The sequence below is a fragment of the Salmo trutta genome, chromosome 13, assembly GCF_901001165.1.
Source record: "Salmo trutta chromosome 13, fSalTru1.1, whole genome shotgun sequence".
NCBI lineage: Eukaryota > Metazoa > Chordata > Actinopteri > Salmoniformes > Salmonidae > Salmo > Salmo trutta.
In genome coordinates this window covers 36477827-36498579 of record NC_042969.1, presented here as the reverse complement: position 1 = coordinate 36498579, position 20753 = coordinate 36477827, and the positions used below count along the sequence as shown (strand labels likewise).

The 20753-nt window shown below is 37.7% G+C and overlaps 1 protein-coding gene across 5 annotated transcripts in view; it reads left to right on the top strand.

Annotated features, from left to right (window-relative positions):
- LOC115205744 (phosphoethanolamine N-methyltransferase 3) overlaps positions 1-20753 on the top strand; it is a 44207-nt gene that overhangs the window by 17877 nt on the left and 5577 nt on the right. For all 5 annotated transcript variants that reach the window (XM_029772027.1, XM_029772028.1, XM_029772025.1 and 2 more), the window contains 7 exons: positions 3261-3418; positions 3557-3745; positions 4641-4730; positions 4868-4957; positions 20022-20144; positions 20291-20422; positions 20548-20664. In XM_029772027.1, coding sequence (XP_029627887.1) covers positions 3261-3418; positions 3557-3745; positions 4641-4730; positions 4868-4957; positions 20022-20144; positions 20291-20422; positions 20548-20664 — 899 coding nt within the window. The remainder of the gene's footprint in view (positions 1-3260; positions 3419-3556; positions 3746-4640; positions 4731-4867; positions 4958-20021; positions 20145-20290; positions 20423-20547; positions 20665-20753) is intronic.

Sequence of the window (20753 nt, the reverse complement as noted above, 5' to 3'; positions counted from 1 at the left end):
TGGATTTGTTCATTTGAATGCTAGAAGCTTGATCCAGAAGTTAGATTTTATTGAAATACTTGTCTCACAATCACATGCTGACATATTGATTATATCTGAATCCTGGCTCTGTATCTCTGTTTCAGACTCAGATGTTCTGTTAGCTGGGTATAATGTCTACAGAGCAGACAGAGTGGGTAGAGGTGGAGGTATTGCCATACCTCCATACATAGGTGGGGTATCTGTACTTTTTACTTACATTTTCCCTGACAACCAAAAGTACTTGTTACATTTTGAATGCTTAGCAGGACAGGAAAATGGTTCAAATTCAAGCACTTATCAAGAGAACAAGTAGTCATCCCTACTGCTTCTGGCCTGGCGGACTCACTAAACACAAATGCATGTTGTGTAAATAATGTCTGAGTGTTGTAGTGTGCCCCTGGCTATCTGTACATTTTAAAAGCAAGAAAATGGTGCTGTCTGCTTTTCTTAATATAAGGAATTCTTAATTATTTATACTTTAATTTTGATAATTAAGTATATTTAAAACCAAATACTTTTAGACTTTTCCTCAAGTAGGATTTTACTGGGTGATTTTTACTTCTACTTGAGTCACTTTCTATTAAGGTATCTATACTTTTACTCAAGTATGACAATTGGGTAGTTTTCCACCTACTGGTTATTTCACTCAATAGATATTGGAGTTTATCAAAATTGGATTTGTTTTTCGAAGTATTTGTAGGTCTGTGTAATCTGAGGGAAATATGTGTCTCTAATATGGTCATACATTTGGCATGAGGTTTTGTGGGCAGTGTGCACATAGCCTGTCTTCTCTTGAGAGCCAGGTCTGCCTACGGCGACCTTTCTTAATTACAAGGCTATGCTCACTGAGTCTATACATAGTCAAAGACTTCCTTAATTTTGGGTTTCACAGTGGTCAGGTATTCTGCCACTGTGTACTCCCTGTTTCAGGCCAAATAACATTCTAGTTTGTTCTGTTTTTTTGTAAATTCTTTCCAATGTGTCAAGTAATTATGTTTTTGTTTTCTCATAATTTGGTTGGGTCTAATTGTGTTGATGTCTTGGGGCTCTGTGGGTTCTGTTTGTGTTTATGAACAGAGCCCCAGGACCAGCTTGCTAAGGGGGCTCTTCTCCAGGTTAATTTCTCTGTAGTTGATGGCTTTGTTATGGAAGGTTTGGGAATCACTTATTTTTAGGTGGTTGTAGAATTTAACATCTCTTTTCTGGATTTTGATAATTAGCGGGTATCAGCCTAATTCTGCTCTGCATGGATTATTTGGTGTTTTACATTGTACACAGAGGATATTTTTGCTGAATTCTGCTTGCAGAGTCTCAATTTTGTGTTTGTCCCATTTTGTGAAGTCTTGGTTGGTGAGCGGACCCCAGGCCATGAAGGGCAATGGATTCTATAACTGGGTTCTGTAACTGATGCAACTGATTCAAGTATTTTCAGACAGATCCTAATTGGTATGTTGAATTTTATGTCCCTTTTGATGGCACAGAAGGCCCTTCTTCCTCTCTCAGATCGTTCACAGCTTTGTGGACGTTACCTGTGGTGCTGATGTTTAGGACGAGGTATGTATAGTTTTTTGTGTGCTCTAGGGCAACGGTGTCTAGATTGAATTTGTATTCGTGGTCCTGGCAACTGGACCTTATTTGGAACACCATTATTTTTGTCTTACTGAGATTTACTGTCAGGGCCCAGGTCTGGCAGAATCTGTGCAGAATATCTAGGTGCTGCTGTAGGCTCTACTTGGTTGGGGACAGAAGCACCAGATCATCAGCAAACAGTAGACATTTTACTTCAGATTCTAGTAGGGTGAGGCCGGGTGCTGCAGACTGTTCTAGTGCCCTCGCCAATTTGTTGATGCCAGAGCTGAGGATGATGTTAAAGAGTTTAAATATAGCCAATTGGAATTTGTGGTCTGTATATGTTATAATTTCATTTAGGATACCATCAACCCCACAGGCCTTTTTGGGTTGGAGGGTTTTGTGTTTTGTCCTGTAGTTCATTCAATGTATTTGGAGAATCCAGTGGGTTCTGGTAGTCTTTAATAGTTGATTCTAAGATGTGTATTTGATCATGTATATGTTTTTGCTGTTTGTTGTTTGTTGTTTGTTATTGAGACAAAACGATTGGAAAGGTGGTTTATCCAAACATCTCCGTTTTGGATAGATAACTTCCCGTGTTGTTTGTTTAGTGTTTTCCAATTTTCTCACAAGTGGTTTGATTCTATGGATTCTTCAATTACATTGAGCTGATTTCTGATGTGCTGTTCCTTCTCTTTCCGTAGTGTATTTCTGTATTGTTTTAGTGATTCACCATAGTGAAGGCGTAGACTCAGGTTTTCTGGGTCTCTATGTTTTTGGTTGGACAGGTTTCTCTATTTCTTTCTTAGGTTTTTGCATTCTTCATCAAACCATTTGTCATTGTTGTTCATTTTCTTAGGTTGTCTGCTTGACATTTTTTGATTTGATATGGAAGCTGAGGTCAGATATACTGTTTAGGTTTTCTACTACCATGTTTACACCTTCACTATTACAGTGAAACATTTGGTCCAGGAATACCATAGGAGTCCCCTCGACGCCTACCATTGGCTATATACATAACCAGCGTCCAACAGAGCTGCAGGACTTGTGACCCGTTTTTGTTGGTTATGTTTTCATAGTTGTGTCTCTAGGGGAATATGGGGGAGGGAATACTGTCACCTCTATGTAGGTGTTTGTCCTCCTGTGTGCTGAGGCTGTCAGGTTCTTGTCTAGTTCTGGCATTTAGGTCGCCACAGACTAGAACATGTCCCTGGGCCTGGAAATTGTTGATCTCCCCCTCTAGGATGTAGAAGCTGTCATCGTTAAAGTATGGGAATTCTATTGGGGGGATATAGGTAGCACACATGAGGACATGTTTCTCTGTTGAGATCATTTCCTTATTCATTTCTAGCCAGATGTTAAATGTTCCTGTTTTGACTAATTTAATAGAGTGGGTTAGGTCTGCTCTATACCAAATTAGCATACCCCCTGAGTCTCTTCCCTGTTTCACACCTGGTAGTTTGGTGGATGGGACTACCAGCTCTCTGTAACCTAGAGGGCAACCAGTGGGTCCATCTCCTTTATACCTGTCTCTCTCTGTCTCTCTGTCTCTCTGTCTGTCTGTCTCTCTCTCTCTATCTCTCTCTCTCTCTCTCTCTCTCTCTCTCTGTCTCTCTCTCTCTCTCTCTCTCTCTCTCTCTCTCTCTCTCTCTCTCTCTCTCTCTCTCAAGGTGACTGTAAGAGGACATTTAACCCCACCCACTACAGATCGTCGGCCAACTACAGTCACCTGATGACAACAACACTGTGGGAGGAGTCAGAGGGGGCGGAGAAGCAGGTGTTTGGCTTTGACATCGTGCTCAATAAAATCGTGCAGACATACATCAAGGTAGGTTGCTTTACTGTGTGTGTGTGTGTGTGTGTGTGTGTGTGTGTGTGTGTGTGTGTGTGTGTGTGTGTGTGTGTGTGTGTGTGTGTGTGTGGCATATTACTCTCCCCATATCTTCCTGTCTCTTCCCCTCTTCAGATGAAGAACAACCAGAACCAGGTGTGTTGGTTGTTGGAGAAGGTGGGTCGGGACACCGCCTGTCAAGAGGGCTTCAGAACCTTCCAGCAGTTCCTGGACAACCAGCAGTACACACGCAACGGCATCCTGCGATACGAGAAGATGTTTGGGGCAGGATACGTGAGCACTGGCGGACCCAGCACTACCAAGGTAGGGGGGAGTCCTGCACACACTCACACGGGCATACACACAGTCACGCATGCACACACACATAGCCAACATAGGTTTGGGACATCAAGACCCAGAGTAGAAAGGTTGTTTTTTTCCTATGGACAGATGGATATGTGAACCACGACAAAGTTTAATAAAAATCACTGAAACATGGAAGGACAACACACTGGAGAGGCTGTGTAGTTACTGTTTAGACAGGGTTACACAGACTGCTGAAACATGGAAGGACAACACACTGGAGAGGCTGTGTAGTTACTGTTTAGACTGGGTTACACAGACTGCTGAAACATGGAAGGACAACACACTGGAGAGGCTGTGTAGTTACTGTTTAGACAGGGTTACACAGACTGCTGAAACATGGAAGGACAACACACTGGAGAGGCTGTGTAGTTACTGTTTAGACTGGGTTACACAGACTGCTGAAACATGGAAGGACAACACACTGGAGAGGCTGTAGTTACTGTTTAGACAGGGTTACACAGACTGCTGAAACATGGAAGGACAACACACTGGAGAGGCTGTAGTTACTGTTTAGACAGGGTTACACAGACTGCTGAAACATGGAAGGACAACACACTGGAGAGGCTGTAGTTACTGTTTAGACAGGGTTACACAGACTGCTGAAACATGGAAGGACAACACACTGGAGAGGCTATGTAGTTACTGTTTAGACTGGGTTACACAGACTGCTGAAACATGGAAGGACAACACACTGGAGAGGCTGTGTAGTTACTGTTTAGACTGGGTTACACAGACTGCTGCCACAGTACTGTGCTCTTTTGGCCTTCTCTACATACAAATACCAGACATGTGTGTGTAGTTATTATTGGAATGGGCTTGACACTTTCTGTTTTTTAACTTTGTGGTAAAAAAGGAGTTTGTGGACCTGCTGAACTTGAAGCCTGGGATGAAGGTGCTGGATGTGGGGTGTGGCATCGGTGGCGGAAACTTCTACATGGCAAAGGTCAGCCCAAGTGACATTAGTATATAGGAGAAATGGTCCAGTCCACTATATGCACATTCACATTATAAACAATAGGATCGGGTTAGGTCATATATCCCAATGATGATTATGATCATGATGACAATGATGTTCTGCAGGCCTTCGGCGTGGAGGTGCTGGGCCTGGACCTGTCAGCCAACATGGTGGATATCGCCACAGAGAGGGCCATGGAGGAGAAGCTTCCATTGGTGAGTCTGATTGGTCCCCGTCATCAGTTGAATAAGATCATGTTCCTGCTCTCATCTGGACCTTGAAGTGTTTGATGATGAAACATTTGTCCCATTCCTTGAAGTTATTTCGGTGTGTTTCACATACTAGGTTAGGGTTAGGGTTGGTGGGTCTACAATGAGAAACATACTAGGTTAGGGTTACTAGGTTTACAATGAGAAACATACTAGGTTAGAGTTACTAGGTCTACAATGAGAAACATACTAGGTTAGAGTTACTAGGTCTTCAATGAGAAACATACTAGGTCAGAGTTACTAGGTCTACAATGAGAAACATACTAGGTTAGAGTTACTAGGTTTACAATGAGAAACATACTAGGTTAGAGTTACTAGGTCTACAATGAGAAACATAGTAGGTTAGAGTTACTAGGTTTACAATGAGAAACATACTAGGTTAGGGTTACTAGGTTTACAATGAGAAACATACTAGGTTAGAGTTACTAGGTCTACAATGAGAAACATAGTAGGTTAGAGTTACTAGGTTTACAATGAGAAACATACTAGGTTAGGGTTACTAGGTTTACAATGAGAAACATACTAGGTTAGGGTTACTAGGTCTACAATGAGAAACATACTAGGTTAGAGTTACTAGGTCTACAATGAGAAACATACTAGGTTAGAGTTACTAGGTCTACAATGAGAAACATACTAGGTTAGAGTTACTAGGTATACAATGAGAAACATACTAGGTTAGAGTTACTAGATCTACAATGAGAAACATACTAGGTTAGAGTTACTAGGTCTACAATGAGAAACATACTAGGTTAGGGTTACTAGGTCTACAATGAGAAACATACTAGGTTAGAGTTACTAGGTCTACAATGAGAAACATACTAGGTTAGGGTTAGAGTTACTAGGTCTTCAATGAGAAACATACTAGGTTAGAGTTACTAGGTCTACAATGAGAAACATACTAGGTTAGAGTTACTAGGTCTACAATGAGAAGCATACTAGGTTAGAGTTACTAGGTCTACAATGAGAAACATACTAGGTTAGAGTTACTAGGTCTACAATGAGAAACATACTAGGTTAGAGTTACTAGGTATACAATGAGAAACATACTAGGGTAGAGTTACTAGGTCTACAATGAGAAACATACTAGGTTAGAGTTACTAGGTCTACAATGAGAAACATACTAGGTTAGGGTTACTAGGTCTACAATGAGAAACATACTAGGTTAGTGTTAGTGGGTCTACAATGAGAAACATACTAGGTTAGGGTTAGAGTTACTAGGTCTACAATGAGAAACATACTAGGTTAGAGTTACTAGGTCTACAATGAGAAACATACTAGGTTAGGGTTAGGGTTACTAGGTCTACAATGAGAAACATACTAGGTTAGGGTTACTAGGTCTACAATGAGAAACATACTAGGTTAGAGTTACTAGGTCTACAATGAGAAACATACTAGGTTAGAGTTACTAGGTTTACAATGAGAAACATACTAGATTAGAGTTACTAGGTCTACAATGAGAAACATACTAGGTTAGAGTTACTAGGTTTACAATGAGAAACATACTAGGTTAGAGTTAGGGTTACTAGGTCTACAATGAGAAACATACTAGGTTAGAGTTACTAGGTCTACAATGAGAAACATACTAGGTTAGAGTTACTAGGTCTACAATGAGAAACATACTAGGTTAGAGTTACTAGGTCTACAATGAGAAACATACTAGGTTAGGGTTACTAGGTCTACAATGACAAACATACTAGGTTAGGGTTACTAGGTCTACAATGAGAATCATACTCGCTTAGGGTTACTAGGTTTACAATGAGAAACATACTAGATTAGAGTTACTAGGTATACAATGACAAACATACTAGGTTAGGGTTACTAGGTCTACAATGAGAAACATACTAGGTTAGAGTTACTAGGTCTACAATGAGAAACATACTAGGTTAGGGTTACTAGGTTTACAATGAGAAACATACTAGATTAGAGTTACTAGGTATACAATGACAAACATACTAGGTTAGAGTTACTAGGTCTACAATGAGAAACATACTAGGTTAGGGTTACTAGGTATACAATGAGAAACATACTAGGTTAGAGTTACTAGGTCTACAATGAGAAACATACTAGGTTAGGGTTACTAGGTCTACAATGAGAAACATACTAGGTTAGGGTTACTAGGTCTACAATGAGAAACATACTAGGTTAGAGTTACTAGGTTTACAATGAGAAACATACTAGGTTAGGGTTACTAGGTTTACAATGAGAAACATACTAGGTCAGAGTTACTAGGTCTACAATGAGAAACATACTAGGTTAGAGTTACTAGGTCTACAATGAGAATCATACTAGGTTAGAGTTACTAGGTATACAATGAGAAACATACTAGGTTAGGGTTACTAGGTATACAATGAGAAACATACTAGGTTAGAGTTACTAGGTCTACAATGAGAAACATACTAGGTTAGGGTTACTAGGTATACAATGAGAAACATACTAGGTTAGAGTTACTAGGTCTACAATGAGAAACATACTAGGTTAGAGTTACTAGGTCTACAATGAGAAACATACTAGGTTAGAGTTACTAGGTTTACAATGAGAAACATACTAGGTTAGAGTTACTAGGTCTTCAATGAGAAACATACTAGGTTAGAGTTACTAGGTTTACAATGAGAAACATACTAGGTTAGAGTTACTAGGTCTACAATGAGAAACATACTAGGTTAGAGTTACTAGGTCTACAATGAGAAACATACTAGGTTAGAGTTACTAGGTCTACAATGACAAACATACTAGATTAGAGTTACTAGGTCTACAATGAGAAACATACTAGGTTAGAGTTACTAGGTCTACAATGAGAAACATACTAGGTTAGAGTTACTAGGTCTACAATGAGAAACATACTCGGTTAGAGTTACTAGGTTTACAATGAGAAACATACTAGGTTAGAGTTACTAGGTCTACAATGAGAAACATACTAGGTTAGAGTTACTAGGTTTACAATGAGAAACATACTAGATTAGAGTTACTAGGTTTACAATGAGAAACATACTAGGTTAGAGTTACTAGGTTTACAATGAGAAACATACTAGGTTAGAGTTACTAGGTCTACAATGAGAAACATACTAGGTTAGAGTTACTAGATCTACAATGAGAAACATACTAGGTTAGGGTTACTAGGTCTACAATGAGAAACATACTAGGTTAGAGTTACTAGGTCTACAATGAGAAACATACTAGGTTAGAGTTACTAGGTCTACAATGAGAAACATACTAGGTTAGAGTTACTAGGTCTACAATGAGAAACATACTAGGTTAGGGTTACTAGGTATACAATGAGAAACATACTAGGTTAGAGTTACTAGGTCTACAATGAGAAACATACTAGGTTAGGGTTACTAGGTTTACAATGAGAAACATACTAGGTTAGAGTTACTAAGTCTACAATGAGAAACATACTAGGTTAGGGTTACTAGGTTTACAATGAGAAACATACTAGGTTAGAGTTACTAAGTCTACAATGAGAAACATACTAGGTTAGAGTTACTAGGTCTACAATGAGAAACATACTAGGTTAGAGTTACTAGGTTTACAATGAGAAACATACTAGGTTAGAGTTACTAGGTCTACAATGAGAAACATACTAGGTTAAGGTTACTAGGTCTACAATGAGAAACATACTAGGTCAGAGTTACTAGGTCTACAATGAGAAACATACTAGGTTAGAGTTACTAGGTCTACAATGAGAAACATACTAGGTTAGGGTTACTAGGTCTACAATGAGAAACATACTAGGTTAGAGTTACTAGGTCTACAATGAGAAACATACTAGGTTAGAGTTACTAGGTCTACAATGAGAAACATACTAGGTTAGAGTTACTAGGTCTACAATGAGAAACATACTAGGTTAGGGTTAGAGTTACTAGGTCTACAATGAGAAACATACTAGGTTAGGGTTACTAGGTTTACAATGAGAAACATACTAGGTTAGGGTTACTAGGTTTACAATGAGAAACATACTAGGTTAGAGTTACTAGATCTACAATGAGAAACATACTAGGTTAGAGTTACTAGGTCTACAATGAGAAACATACTAGGTTAGAGTTACTAGATCTACAATGAGAAACATACTAGGTTAGAGTTACTAGGTCTACAATGAGAAACATACTAGGTTAGGGTTAGAGTTACTAGGTCTACAATGAGAAACATACTAGATTAGAGTTACTAGGTTTACAATGAGAAACATACTAGGTTAGGGTTACTAGGTTTACAATGAGAAACATACTAGGTCAGAGTTACTAGGTTTACAATGAGAAACATACTAGGTTAGAGTTACTAGGTTTACAATGAGAAACATACTAGGTTAGAGTTACTAGGTCTACAATGAGAAACATACTAGGTTAGAGTTACTAGGTTTACAATGAGAAACATACTAGGTTAGAGTTACTAGGTTTACAATGAGAAACATACTAGGTTAGAGTTACTAGGTCTACAATGAGAAACATACTAGGTTAGAGTTACTAGGTTTACAATGAGAAACATACTAGGTTAGAGTTACTAGGTCTACAATGAGAAACACACTAGGTTAGAGTTACTAGGTCTACAATGAGAAACATACTAGGTTAGAGTTACTAGGTCTACAATGAGAAACATACTAGGTTAGGGTTAGAGTTACTAGGTCTACAATGAGAAACATACTAGGTTAGGGTTAGAGTTACTAGGTCTACAATGAGAAACACACTAGGTTAGAGTTACTAGGTCTACAATGAGAAACATACTAGGTTAGAGTTACTAGGTATACAATGAGAAACATACTAGGTTAGAGTTACTAGGTCTTCAATGAGAAACATACTAGGTTAGAGTTACTAGGTCTACAATGAGAAACATACTAGGTTAGGGTTACTAGGTCTACAATGAGAAACATACTAGATTAGGGTTACTAGGTCTACAATGAGAAACATACTAGATTAGAGTTACTAGGTCTACAATGAGAAACATACTAGGTTAGAGTTACTAGGTCTACAATGAGAAACATACTAGGTTAGAGTTACTAGGTCTACAATGAGAAACATACTAGATTAGAGTTACTAGGTCTACAATGAGAAACATACTAGGTTAGAGTTACTAGGTCTACAATGAGAAACATACTAGGTTAGGGTTACTAGGTCTACAATGAGAAACATACTAGGTTAGGGTTAGGGTTACTAGGTCTACAATGAGAAACATACTAGGTTAGAGTTACTAGGTCTACAATGAGAAACATACTAGGTTGGAGTTACTAGGTTTACAATGAGAAACATACTAGGTTAGAGTTACTAGGTCTACAATGAGAAACATACTAGGTTAGAGTTACTAGGTATACAATGAGAAACATACTAGGTTAGAGTTACTAGGTTTACAATGAGAAACATACTAGATTAGGGTTACTAGGTCTACAATGAGAAACATACTAGGTTAGAGTTACTAGGTTTACAATGAGAAACATACTAGATTAGGGTTACTAGGTCTACAATGAGAAACATACTAGGTTAGAGTTACTAGGTCTACAATGAGAAACATACTAGGTTAGGGTTACTAGGTCTACAATGAGAAACATACTAGGTTAGAGTTACTAGGTTTACAATGAGAAACATACTAGGTTAGGGTTAGAGTTACTAGGTCTACAATGAGAAGCATACTAGGTTAGTGTTAGTGGGTCTACAATGAGAAACATACTAGGTTAGGGTTAGAGTTACTAGGTCTACAATGAGAAACATACTAGGTTAGGGTTAGAGTTACTAGGTCTACAATGAGAAACATACTAGGTTAGGGTTAGAGTTACTAGGTCTACAATGAGAAACATACTAGGTTAGGGTTAGGGTTACTAGGTCTACAATGAGAAACATACTAGGTTAGGGTTACTAGGTCTACAATGAGAAACATACTAGGTTAGGGTTGCTAGGTCTACAATGAGAAACATACTAGGTTGGAGTTACTAGGTCTACAATGAGAAACATACTAGGTTAGAGTTACTAGGTCTACAATGAGAAACATACTAGGTTAGAGTTACTAGGTATACAATGAGAAACATACTAGGTTAGAGTTACTAGGTATACAATGAGAAACATACTAGGTTAGAGTTACTAGGTCTACAATGAGAAACATACTAGGTTAGAGTTACTAGGTATACAATGAGAAACATACTAGGTTAGAGTTACTAGGTCTACAATGAGAAACATACTAGGTTAGAGTTACTAGGTTTACAATGAGAAACATACTAGGTTAGAGTTACTAGGTCTTCAATGAGAAACATACTAGGTTAGAGTTACTAGGTCTTCAATGAGAAACATACTAGGTTAGAGTTACTAGGTATACAATGAGAAACATACTAGGTTAGAGTTACTAGGTCTTCAATGAGAAACATACTAGGTTAGGGTTACTAGGTCTACAATGAGAAACATACTAGGTTAGGGTTACTAGGTCTACAATGAGAAACATACTAGGTTAGGGTTAGAGTTACTAGGTCTACAATGAGAAGCATACTAGGTTAGTGTTAGTGGGTCTACAATGAGAAACATACTAGGTTAGGGTTAGAGTTACTAGGTCTACAATGAGAAACATACTAGGTTAGGGTTAGAGTTACTAGGTCTACAATGAGAAACATACTAGGTTAGGGTTAGAGTTACTAGGTCTACAATGAGAAACATACTAGGTTAGGGTTAGAGTTACTAGGTCTACAATGAGAAACATACTAGGTTAGGGTTAGAGTTACTAGGTCTACAATGAGAAACATACTAGGTTAGAGTTACTAGGTCTACAATGAGAAACATACTAGGTTAGAGTTACTAGGTCTACAATGAGAAACATACTAGGTTAGAGTTACTAGGTTTACAATGAGAAACATACTAGGTTAGAGTTACTAGGTCTTCAATGAGAAACATACTAGGTTAGAGTTACTAGGTATACAATGAGAAACATACTAGGTTAGAGTTACTAGGTCTTCAATGAGAAACATACTAGGTTAGAGTTACTAGGTATACAATGAGAAACATACTAGGTTAGAGTTACTAGGTCTACAATGAGAAACATACTAGGTTAGAGTTACTAGGTCTACAATGAGAAACATACTAGGTTAGAGTTACTAGGTTTACAATGAGAAACATACTAGGTTAGAGTTACTAGGTCTACAATGAGAAACATACTAGGTTAGAGTTACTAGGTTTACAATGAGAAACATACTAGGTTAGAGTTACTAGGTCTTCAATGAGAAACATACTAGGTTAGAGTTAGGGTTACTAGGTCTACAATGAGAAACATACTAGGTTAGGGTTAGGGTTACTAGGTCTACAATGAGAAACATACTAGGTTAGAGTTACTAGGTCTACAATGAGAAACATACTAGGTTAGAGTTACTAGGTCTTCAATGAGAAACATACTAGGTTAGAGTTACTAGGTCTTCAATGAGAAACATACTAGGTTAGAGTTACTAGGTCTACAATGAGAAACATACTAGGTTAGAGTTACTAGGTCTTCAATGAGAAACATACTAGGTTAGAGTTACTAGGTCTACAATGAGAAACATACTAGGTTAGGGTTACTAGGTATACAATGAGAAACATACTAGGTTAGAGTTACTAGGTCTACAATGAGAAACATACTAGGTTAGGGTTACTAGGTCTACAATGAGAAACATACTAGGTTAGAGTTACTAGGTCTACAATGAGAAACATACTAGGTTAGGGTTGCTAGGTTTACAATGAGAAACATACTAGGTTAGAGTTACTAGGTCTACAATGAGAAACATACTAGGTTAGAGTTACTAGGTCTACAATGAGAAACATACTAGGTTAGAGTTACTAGGTCTACAATGAGAAACATACTAGGTTAGAGTTACTAGGTTTACAATGAGAAACATACTAGGTTAGGGTTACTAGGTATACAATGAGAAACATACTAGGTTAGGGTTAGGGTTACTAGGTTTACAATGAGAAACATACTAGGTTAGGGTTAGAGTTACTAGGTCTACAATGAGAAACATACTAGGTTAGGGTTACTAGGTCTACAATGAGAAACATACTAGGTTAGGGTTAGGGTTACTAGGTTTACAATGAGAAACATACTAGGTTAGGAGTTACTAGGTCTACAATGAGAAACATACTAGGTTAGAGTTACTAGGTCTTCAATGAGAAACATACTAGGTTAGAGTTACTAGGTCTACAATGAGAAACATACTAGGTTAGAGTTACTAGGTCTACAATGAGAAACATACTAGGTTAGGGTTACTAGGTCTACAATGAGAAACATACTAGGTTAGAGTTGCTAGGTCTACAATGAGAAACATACTAGGTTAGAGTTGCTAGGTCTACAATGAGAAACATACTAGGTTAGAGTTACTAGGTCTACAATGAGAAACATACTAGGTTAGGGTTGCTAGGTTTACAATGAGAAACATACTAGGTTAGAGTTACTAGGTCTACAATGAGAAACATACTAGGTTAGGGTTACTAGGTATACAATGAGAAACATACTAGGTTAGGGTTAGAGTTACTAGGTCTACAATGAGAAACATACTAGGTTAGGGTTACTAGGTCTACAATGAGAAACATACTAGGTTAGGGTTAGGGTTACTAGGTTTACAATGAGAAACATACTAGGTTAGAGTTACTTGTTCTACAATGAGAAACATACTAGGTTAGAGTTGCTAGGTCTACAATGAGAAACATACTAGGTTAGAGTTGCTAGGTCTACAATGAGAAACATACTAGGTTAGAGTTACTAGGTCTACAATGAGAAACATACTAGGTTAGAGTTACTAGGTCTACAATGAGAAACATACTAGGTTAGAGTTACTAGGTTTACAATGAGAAACATACTAGGTTAGAGTTACTAGGTCTACAATGAGAAACATACTAGGTTAGGGTTACTAGGTTTACAATGAGAAACATACTCGGTTAGAGTTACTAGGTCTACAATGAGAAACATACTAGGTTAGGGTTACTAGGTCTACAATGAGAAACATACTAGGTTAGAGTTACTAGGTTTACAATGAGAAACATACTCGGTTAGAGTTACTAGGTCTACAATGAGAAACATACTAGGTTAGGGTTACTAGGTCTACAATGAGAAACATACTAGGTTAGAGTTACTAGGTTTACAATGAGAAACATACTAGGTTAAAGTTACTAGGTCTACAATGAGAAACATACTAGGTTAGAGTTACTAGGTCTACAATGAGAAACATACTAGGTTAGAGTTACTAGGTCTACAATGAGAAACATACTAGGTTAGAGTTACTAGGTCTACAATGAGAAACATACTAGGTTAGGGTTAGTGGGTCTACAATGAGAAACATACTAGGTTAGGGTTAGGGTTGGTGGGTTTACAATGAGAAACATACTAGGTTAGGGTTACTAGGTTTACAATGAGAAACATACTAGGTTAGAGTTACTAGGTTTACAATGAGAAACATACTAGGTTAGGGTTAGTGGGTTTACAATGAGAAACATACTAGGTTAGAGTTACTAGGTCTACAATGAGAAACATACTAGGTTAGGGTTAGGGTTACTAGGTCTACAATGAGAAACATACTAGGTTAGGGTTACTAGGTCTACAATGAGAAACATACTAGGTTAGGGTTACTAGGTCTACAATGAGAAACATACTAGGTTAGAGTTACTAGGTCTACAATGAGAAACATACTAGGTTAGAGTTACTAGGTCTACAATGAGAAACATACTAGGTTAGAGTTACTAGGTCTACAATGAGAAACATACTAGGTTAGAGTTACTAGGTTTACAATGAGAAACATACTAGGTTAGAGTTACTAGATCTACAATGAGAAACATACTAGGTTAGAGTTACTAGGTCTACAATGAGAAACATACTAGGTTAGGGTTAGGGTTACTAGGTCTACAATGAGAAACATACTAGGTTAGAGTTACTAGGTCTACAATGAGAAACATACTAGGTTAGGGTTAGAGTTACTAGGTCTACAATGAGAAACATACTAGGTTAGGGTTAGGGTTACTAGGTCTACAATGAGAAACATACTAGGTTAAGGTTACTAGGTCTACAATGAGAAACATACTAGGTCAGAGTTACTAGGTCTACAATGAGAAACATACTAGGTCAGAGTTACTAGGTTTACAATGAGAAACATACTAGGTTAGGGTTGCTAGGTCTACAATGAGAAACATACTAGGTTAGGGTTGCTAGGTCTACAATGAGAAACATACTAGGTTAGAGTTACTAGGTCTACAATGAGAAACATACTAGGTTAGGGTTGCTAGGTCTACAATGAGAAACATACTAGGTTAGGGTTACTAGGTCTACAATGAGAAACATACTAGGTTAGGGTTACTAGGTCTACAATGAGAAACATACTAGGTTAGGGTTGCTAGGTCTACAATGAGAAACATACTAGGTTAGGGTTACTAGGTCTACAATGAGAAACATACTAGGTTAGAGTTACTAGGTTTACAATGAGAAACATACTAGGTTAGGGTTACTAGGTCTACAATGAGAAACATACTAGGTTAGAGTTACTAGGTCTACAATGAGAAACATACTAGGTTAGAGTTACTAGGTATACAATGAGAAACATACTAGGTTAGAGTTACTAGGTCTACAATGAGAAACATACTAGGTCAGAGTTGCTAGGTCTACAATGAGAAACATACTAGGTTAGAGTTACTAGGTCTACAATGAGAAACATACTAGGTTAGGGTTACTAGGTCTACAATGAGAAACATACTAGGTTAGGGTTACTAGGTCTACAATGAGAAACATACTAGGTTAGAGTTACTAGGTATACAATGAGAAACATACTAGGTCAGAGTTACTAGGTCTACAATGAGAAACATACTAGGTTAGAGTTACTAGGTATACAATGAGAAACATACTAGGTTAGAGTTACTAGGTCTACAATGAGAAACATACTAGGTTAGAGTTACTAGGTCTACAATGAGAAACATACTAGGTTAGAGTTACTAGATCTACAATGAGAAACATACTAGGTTAGGGTTACTAGGTCTACAATGACAAACATACTAGATTAGGGTTAGGGTTACTAGGTCTACAATGAGAAACATACTAGGTTAGAGTTACTAGGTCTACAATGAGAAACATACTAGGTTAGGGTTAGGGTTACTAGGTTTACAATGAGAAACATACTCGGTTAGAGTTACTAGGTCTACAATGAGAAACATACTAGGTTAGAGTTACTAGGTCTACAATGAGAAACATACTAGGTTAGAGTTACTATGTCTACAATGAGAAACATACTAGGTTAGGGTTAGAGTTACTAGGTCTACAATGAGAAACATACTAGGTTAGAGTTACTAGGTCTACAATGGGAAACATACTAGGTTAGGGTTAGGGTTACTAGGTCTACAATGAGAAACATACTAGGTTAGAGTTACTAGGTCTACAATGAGAAACATACTAGGTTAGGGTTAGGGTTACTAGGTTTACAATGAGAAACATACTAGGTTAGAGTTACTAGGTCTACAATGAGAAACATACTAGGTTAGAGTTACTAGGTTTACAATGAGAAACATACTAGGTTAGGGTTACTAGGTCTACAATGAGAAACATACTAGGTTAGAGTTACTAGGTCTTCAATGAGAAACATACTAGGTTAGAGTTACTAGGTCTACAATGAGAAACATACTAGGTTAGGGTTAGTGGGTCTACAATGAGAAACATACTAGGTTAGAGTTACTAGGTCTACAATGAGAAACATACTAGGTTAGAGTTACTAGGTTTACAATGAGAAACATACTAGGTTAGGGTTACTAGGTTTACAATGAGAAACATACTAGGTTAGAGTTACTAGGTCTACAATGAGAAACATACTAGGTTAGAGTTACTAGGTTTACAATGAGAAACATACTAGGTTAGGGTTACTAGGTCTACAATGAGAAACATACTAGGTTAGAGTTACTAGGTCTACAATGAGAAACATACTAGGTTAGAGTTACTAGGTCTACAATGAGAAACATACTAGGTTAGGGTTAGGGTTACTAGGTCTACAATGAGAAACATACTAGGTTAGAGTTACTAGGTCTACAATGAGAAACATACTAGGTTGGAGTTACTAGGTTTACAATGAGAAACATACTAGGTTAGAGTTACTAGGTCTACAATGAGAAACATACTAGGTTGGAGTTACTAGGTTTACAATGAGAAACATACTAGATTAGAGTTACTAGGTCTACAATGAGAAACATACTAGGTTAGAGTTACTAGGTTTACAATGAGAAACATACTAGGTTAGAGTTACTAGGTCTACAATGAGAAACATACTAGGTTAGAGTTACTAGGTCTACAATGAGAAACATACTAGGTTAGAGTTACTAGGTCTACAATGAGAAACATACTAGGTTAGAGTTACTAGGTTTACAATGAGAAACATACTAGGTTAGAGTTACTAGGTCTACAATGAGAAACATACTAGGGTAGAGTTACTAGGTCTACAATGAGAAACATACTAGGTTAGAGTTACTAGGTCTACAATGAGAAACATACTAGGTTAGAGTTACTAGGTTTACAATGAGAAACATACTAGGTTAGAGTTACTAGATCTACAATGAGAAACATACTAGGTTAGGGTTACTAGGTCTACAATGAGAAACATACTAGGTTAGAGTTACTAGGTCTACAATGAGAAACATACTAGGTTAGAGTTACTAGGTCTACAATGAGAAACATACTAGGTTAGAGTTACTAGGTTTACAATGAGAAACATACTAGGTTAGAGTTACTAGGTCTACAATGAGAAACATACTAGGTTAGAGTTACTAGGTTTACAATGAGAAACATACTAGGTTAGAGTTACTAGGTCTACAATGAGAAACATACTAGGTTAGGGTTAGTGGGTTTACTATGAGAAACATACTAGGTTAGGGTTAGTGGGTCTACAATGAGAAACATACTAGGTTAGAGTTACTAGGTTTACAATGAGAAACATACTAGGTTAGGGTTGGTGGGTCTACAATGAGAAACACACTAGGTTAGAGTTACTAGGTCTACAATGAGAAACATACTAGGTTAGGGTTACTAGGTTTACAATGAGAAACATACTAGGTTAGAGTTACTAGGTTTAAAATGAGAAACATACTAGGTTAGGGTTAGAGTTACTAGGTTTACAATGAGAAACATACTAGGTTAGAGTTACTAGGTCTACAATGAGAAACATACTAGGTTAGAGTTACTAGGTCTACAATGAGAAACATACTAGGTTAGAGTTACTAGGTTTACAATGAGAAACATACTAGGTTAGAGTTACTAGGTCTACAATGAGAAACATACTAGGTTAGAGTTACTAGGTCTACAATGAGAAACATACTAGGTTAGAGTTACTAGGTTTACAATGAGAAACATACTAGGTTAGAGTTACTAGGTCTACAATGAGAAACATACTAGGTTAGAGTTACTAGGTCTACAATGAGAAACATACTAGGTTAGAGTTACTAGGTTTACAATGAGAAACATACTAGATTAGAGTTACTAGGTCTACAATGAGAAACATACTAGGTTAGAGTTACTAGGTTTACAATGAGAAACATACTAGGTTAGAGTTACTAGATCTACAATGAGAAACATACTAGGTTAGGGTTACTAGGTCTACAATGAGAAACATACTAGGTTAGAGTTACTAGGTCTACAATGAGAAACATACTAGGTTAGAGTTACTAGGTCTACAATGAGAAACATACTAGGTTAGAGTTACTAGGTTTACAATGAGAAACATACTAGGTTAGAGTTACTAGGTCTACAATGAGAAACATACTAGGTTAGAGTTACTAGGTTTACAATGAGAAACATACTAGGTTAGAGTTACTAGGTCTACAATGAGAAACATACTAGGTTAGGGTTAGTGGGTTTACTATGAGAAACATACTAGGTTAGGGTTAGTGGGTCTACAATGAGAAACATACTAGGTTAGGGTTGGTGGGTCTACAATGAGAAACACACTAGGTTAGAGTTACTAGGTCTACAATGAGAAACATACTAGGTTAGGGTTACTAGGTTTACAATGAGAAACATACTAGGTTAGAGTTACTAGGTTTAAAATGAGAAACATACTAGGTTAGGGTTAGAGTTACTAGGTTTACAATGAGAAACATACTAGGTTAGAGTTACTAGGTCTACAATGAGAAACATACTAGGTTAGAGTTACTAGGTCTACAATGAGAAACATACTAGGTTAGTGTTAGTGGGTCTACAATGAGAAACATACTAGGTCAGAGTTACTAGGTATACAATGAGAAACATACTAGGTTAGGGTTAGTGGGTTTACTATGAGAAACATACTAGGTTAGAGTTACTAGGTTTACAATGAGAAACATACTAGGTTAGGGTTAGTGGGTCTACAATGAGAAACATCCTAGGTTAAGGTTAGTGGGTCTACAATGAGAATCATACTAGGTTAGAGTTACTAGGTCTACAATGAGAAACACACTAGGTTAGAGTTACTAGGTCTACAATGAGAAACATACTAGGTTAGGGTTACTAGGTATACAATGAGAAACATACTAGGTTAGAGTTACTAGGTCTACAATGAGAAACATACTAGGTTAGAGTTACTAGGTTTACAATGAGAAACATACTAGGTTAGGGTTAGAGTTACTAGGTCTACAATGAGAAACATACTAGGTTAGGGTTACTAGGTTTACAATGAGAAACATACTAGGTTAGGGTTACTAGGTCTACAATGAGAAACATACTACGTTAGGGTTACTAGGTCTACAATGAGAATCATACTCGCTTAGGGTTACTAGGTTTACAATGAGAAACATACTAGGTTAGAGTTACTAGGTCTACAATGAGAAACATACTAGGTTAGAGTTACTAGGTTTACAATGAGAAACATACTAGATTAGAGTTACTAGGTTTACGATGAGAAAGGGCATGAAGTTCAAGCTGTCTATTTTATTTATATCAATAGTTCTGTTGTCATGAAAATGTTACGTTCTACATGTCTTTTAATGCTACATAGATAATGGTCATGTTAATTGAATTATATTGAAATGCTTTAACAGTCTGAGTTCAAGCTGTTTTAGTGACAGGTTTTGCATGCCTATTCCTGCAGGTCCATTTCGAGGTGGCTGACGCCACTAAGAGAGAGTTCCCAGAAGGGTCGTTTGATGTGGTCTACAGTCGAGACACCATCCTGCACATAGACGACAAATTGGCACTGTTCAAACGCTTCCATGTGAGTGTGTGTACACACACACACACACACACACACGCAACTACACAACTGCACAACCGCACACACCTTAACATCAATTCCAGACTGTATTATATTTTTTGCTGTTGGTTTTTACCATCCAAAACACTATGTATATTCATCTTCAGTCGTGGCTGAAGCCCGATGGCCAGGTCCTGATCACTGACTACTGCTGTGGAGAGAAGCTCTGGACTCCTCAGTTCCAGGAGTATGTCAAACAGAGAGGTTACATTCTCTACACCCCACCACAGTACGGCAAGGTAGGTCCAATCATAAATCTTTTAATACCCTGATAATGTCACCCTGACCTGACTTTTACCACATACGTTATAATATCTTAGAATTCGCCTATGTAACTCCATATACTGTGACTGTCTGTCTGCAGTTCCTACAGCAGGCAGGTTTCTCTAATGTACGTGCCGAGGACAGGACAGCTCAGTTCATGCAGGTGATCCAGACAGAGCTGGAGAGAGCAGCAGCCATGAAAGACGAGTTCATTAAGGTAAATCATGTACTCGCTTTCATTTTCTCTCTCTCTCTCTCTCTCTCTCTCTCTCTGTCTCTCTGTCTGTCTGTCTGTCTAACTCTCTC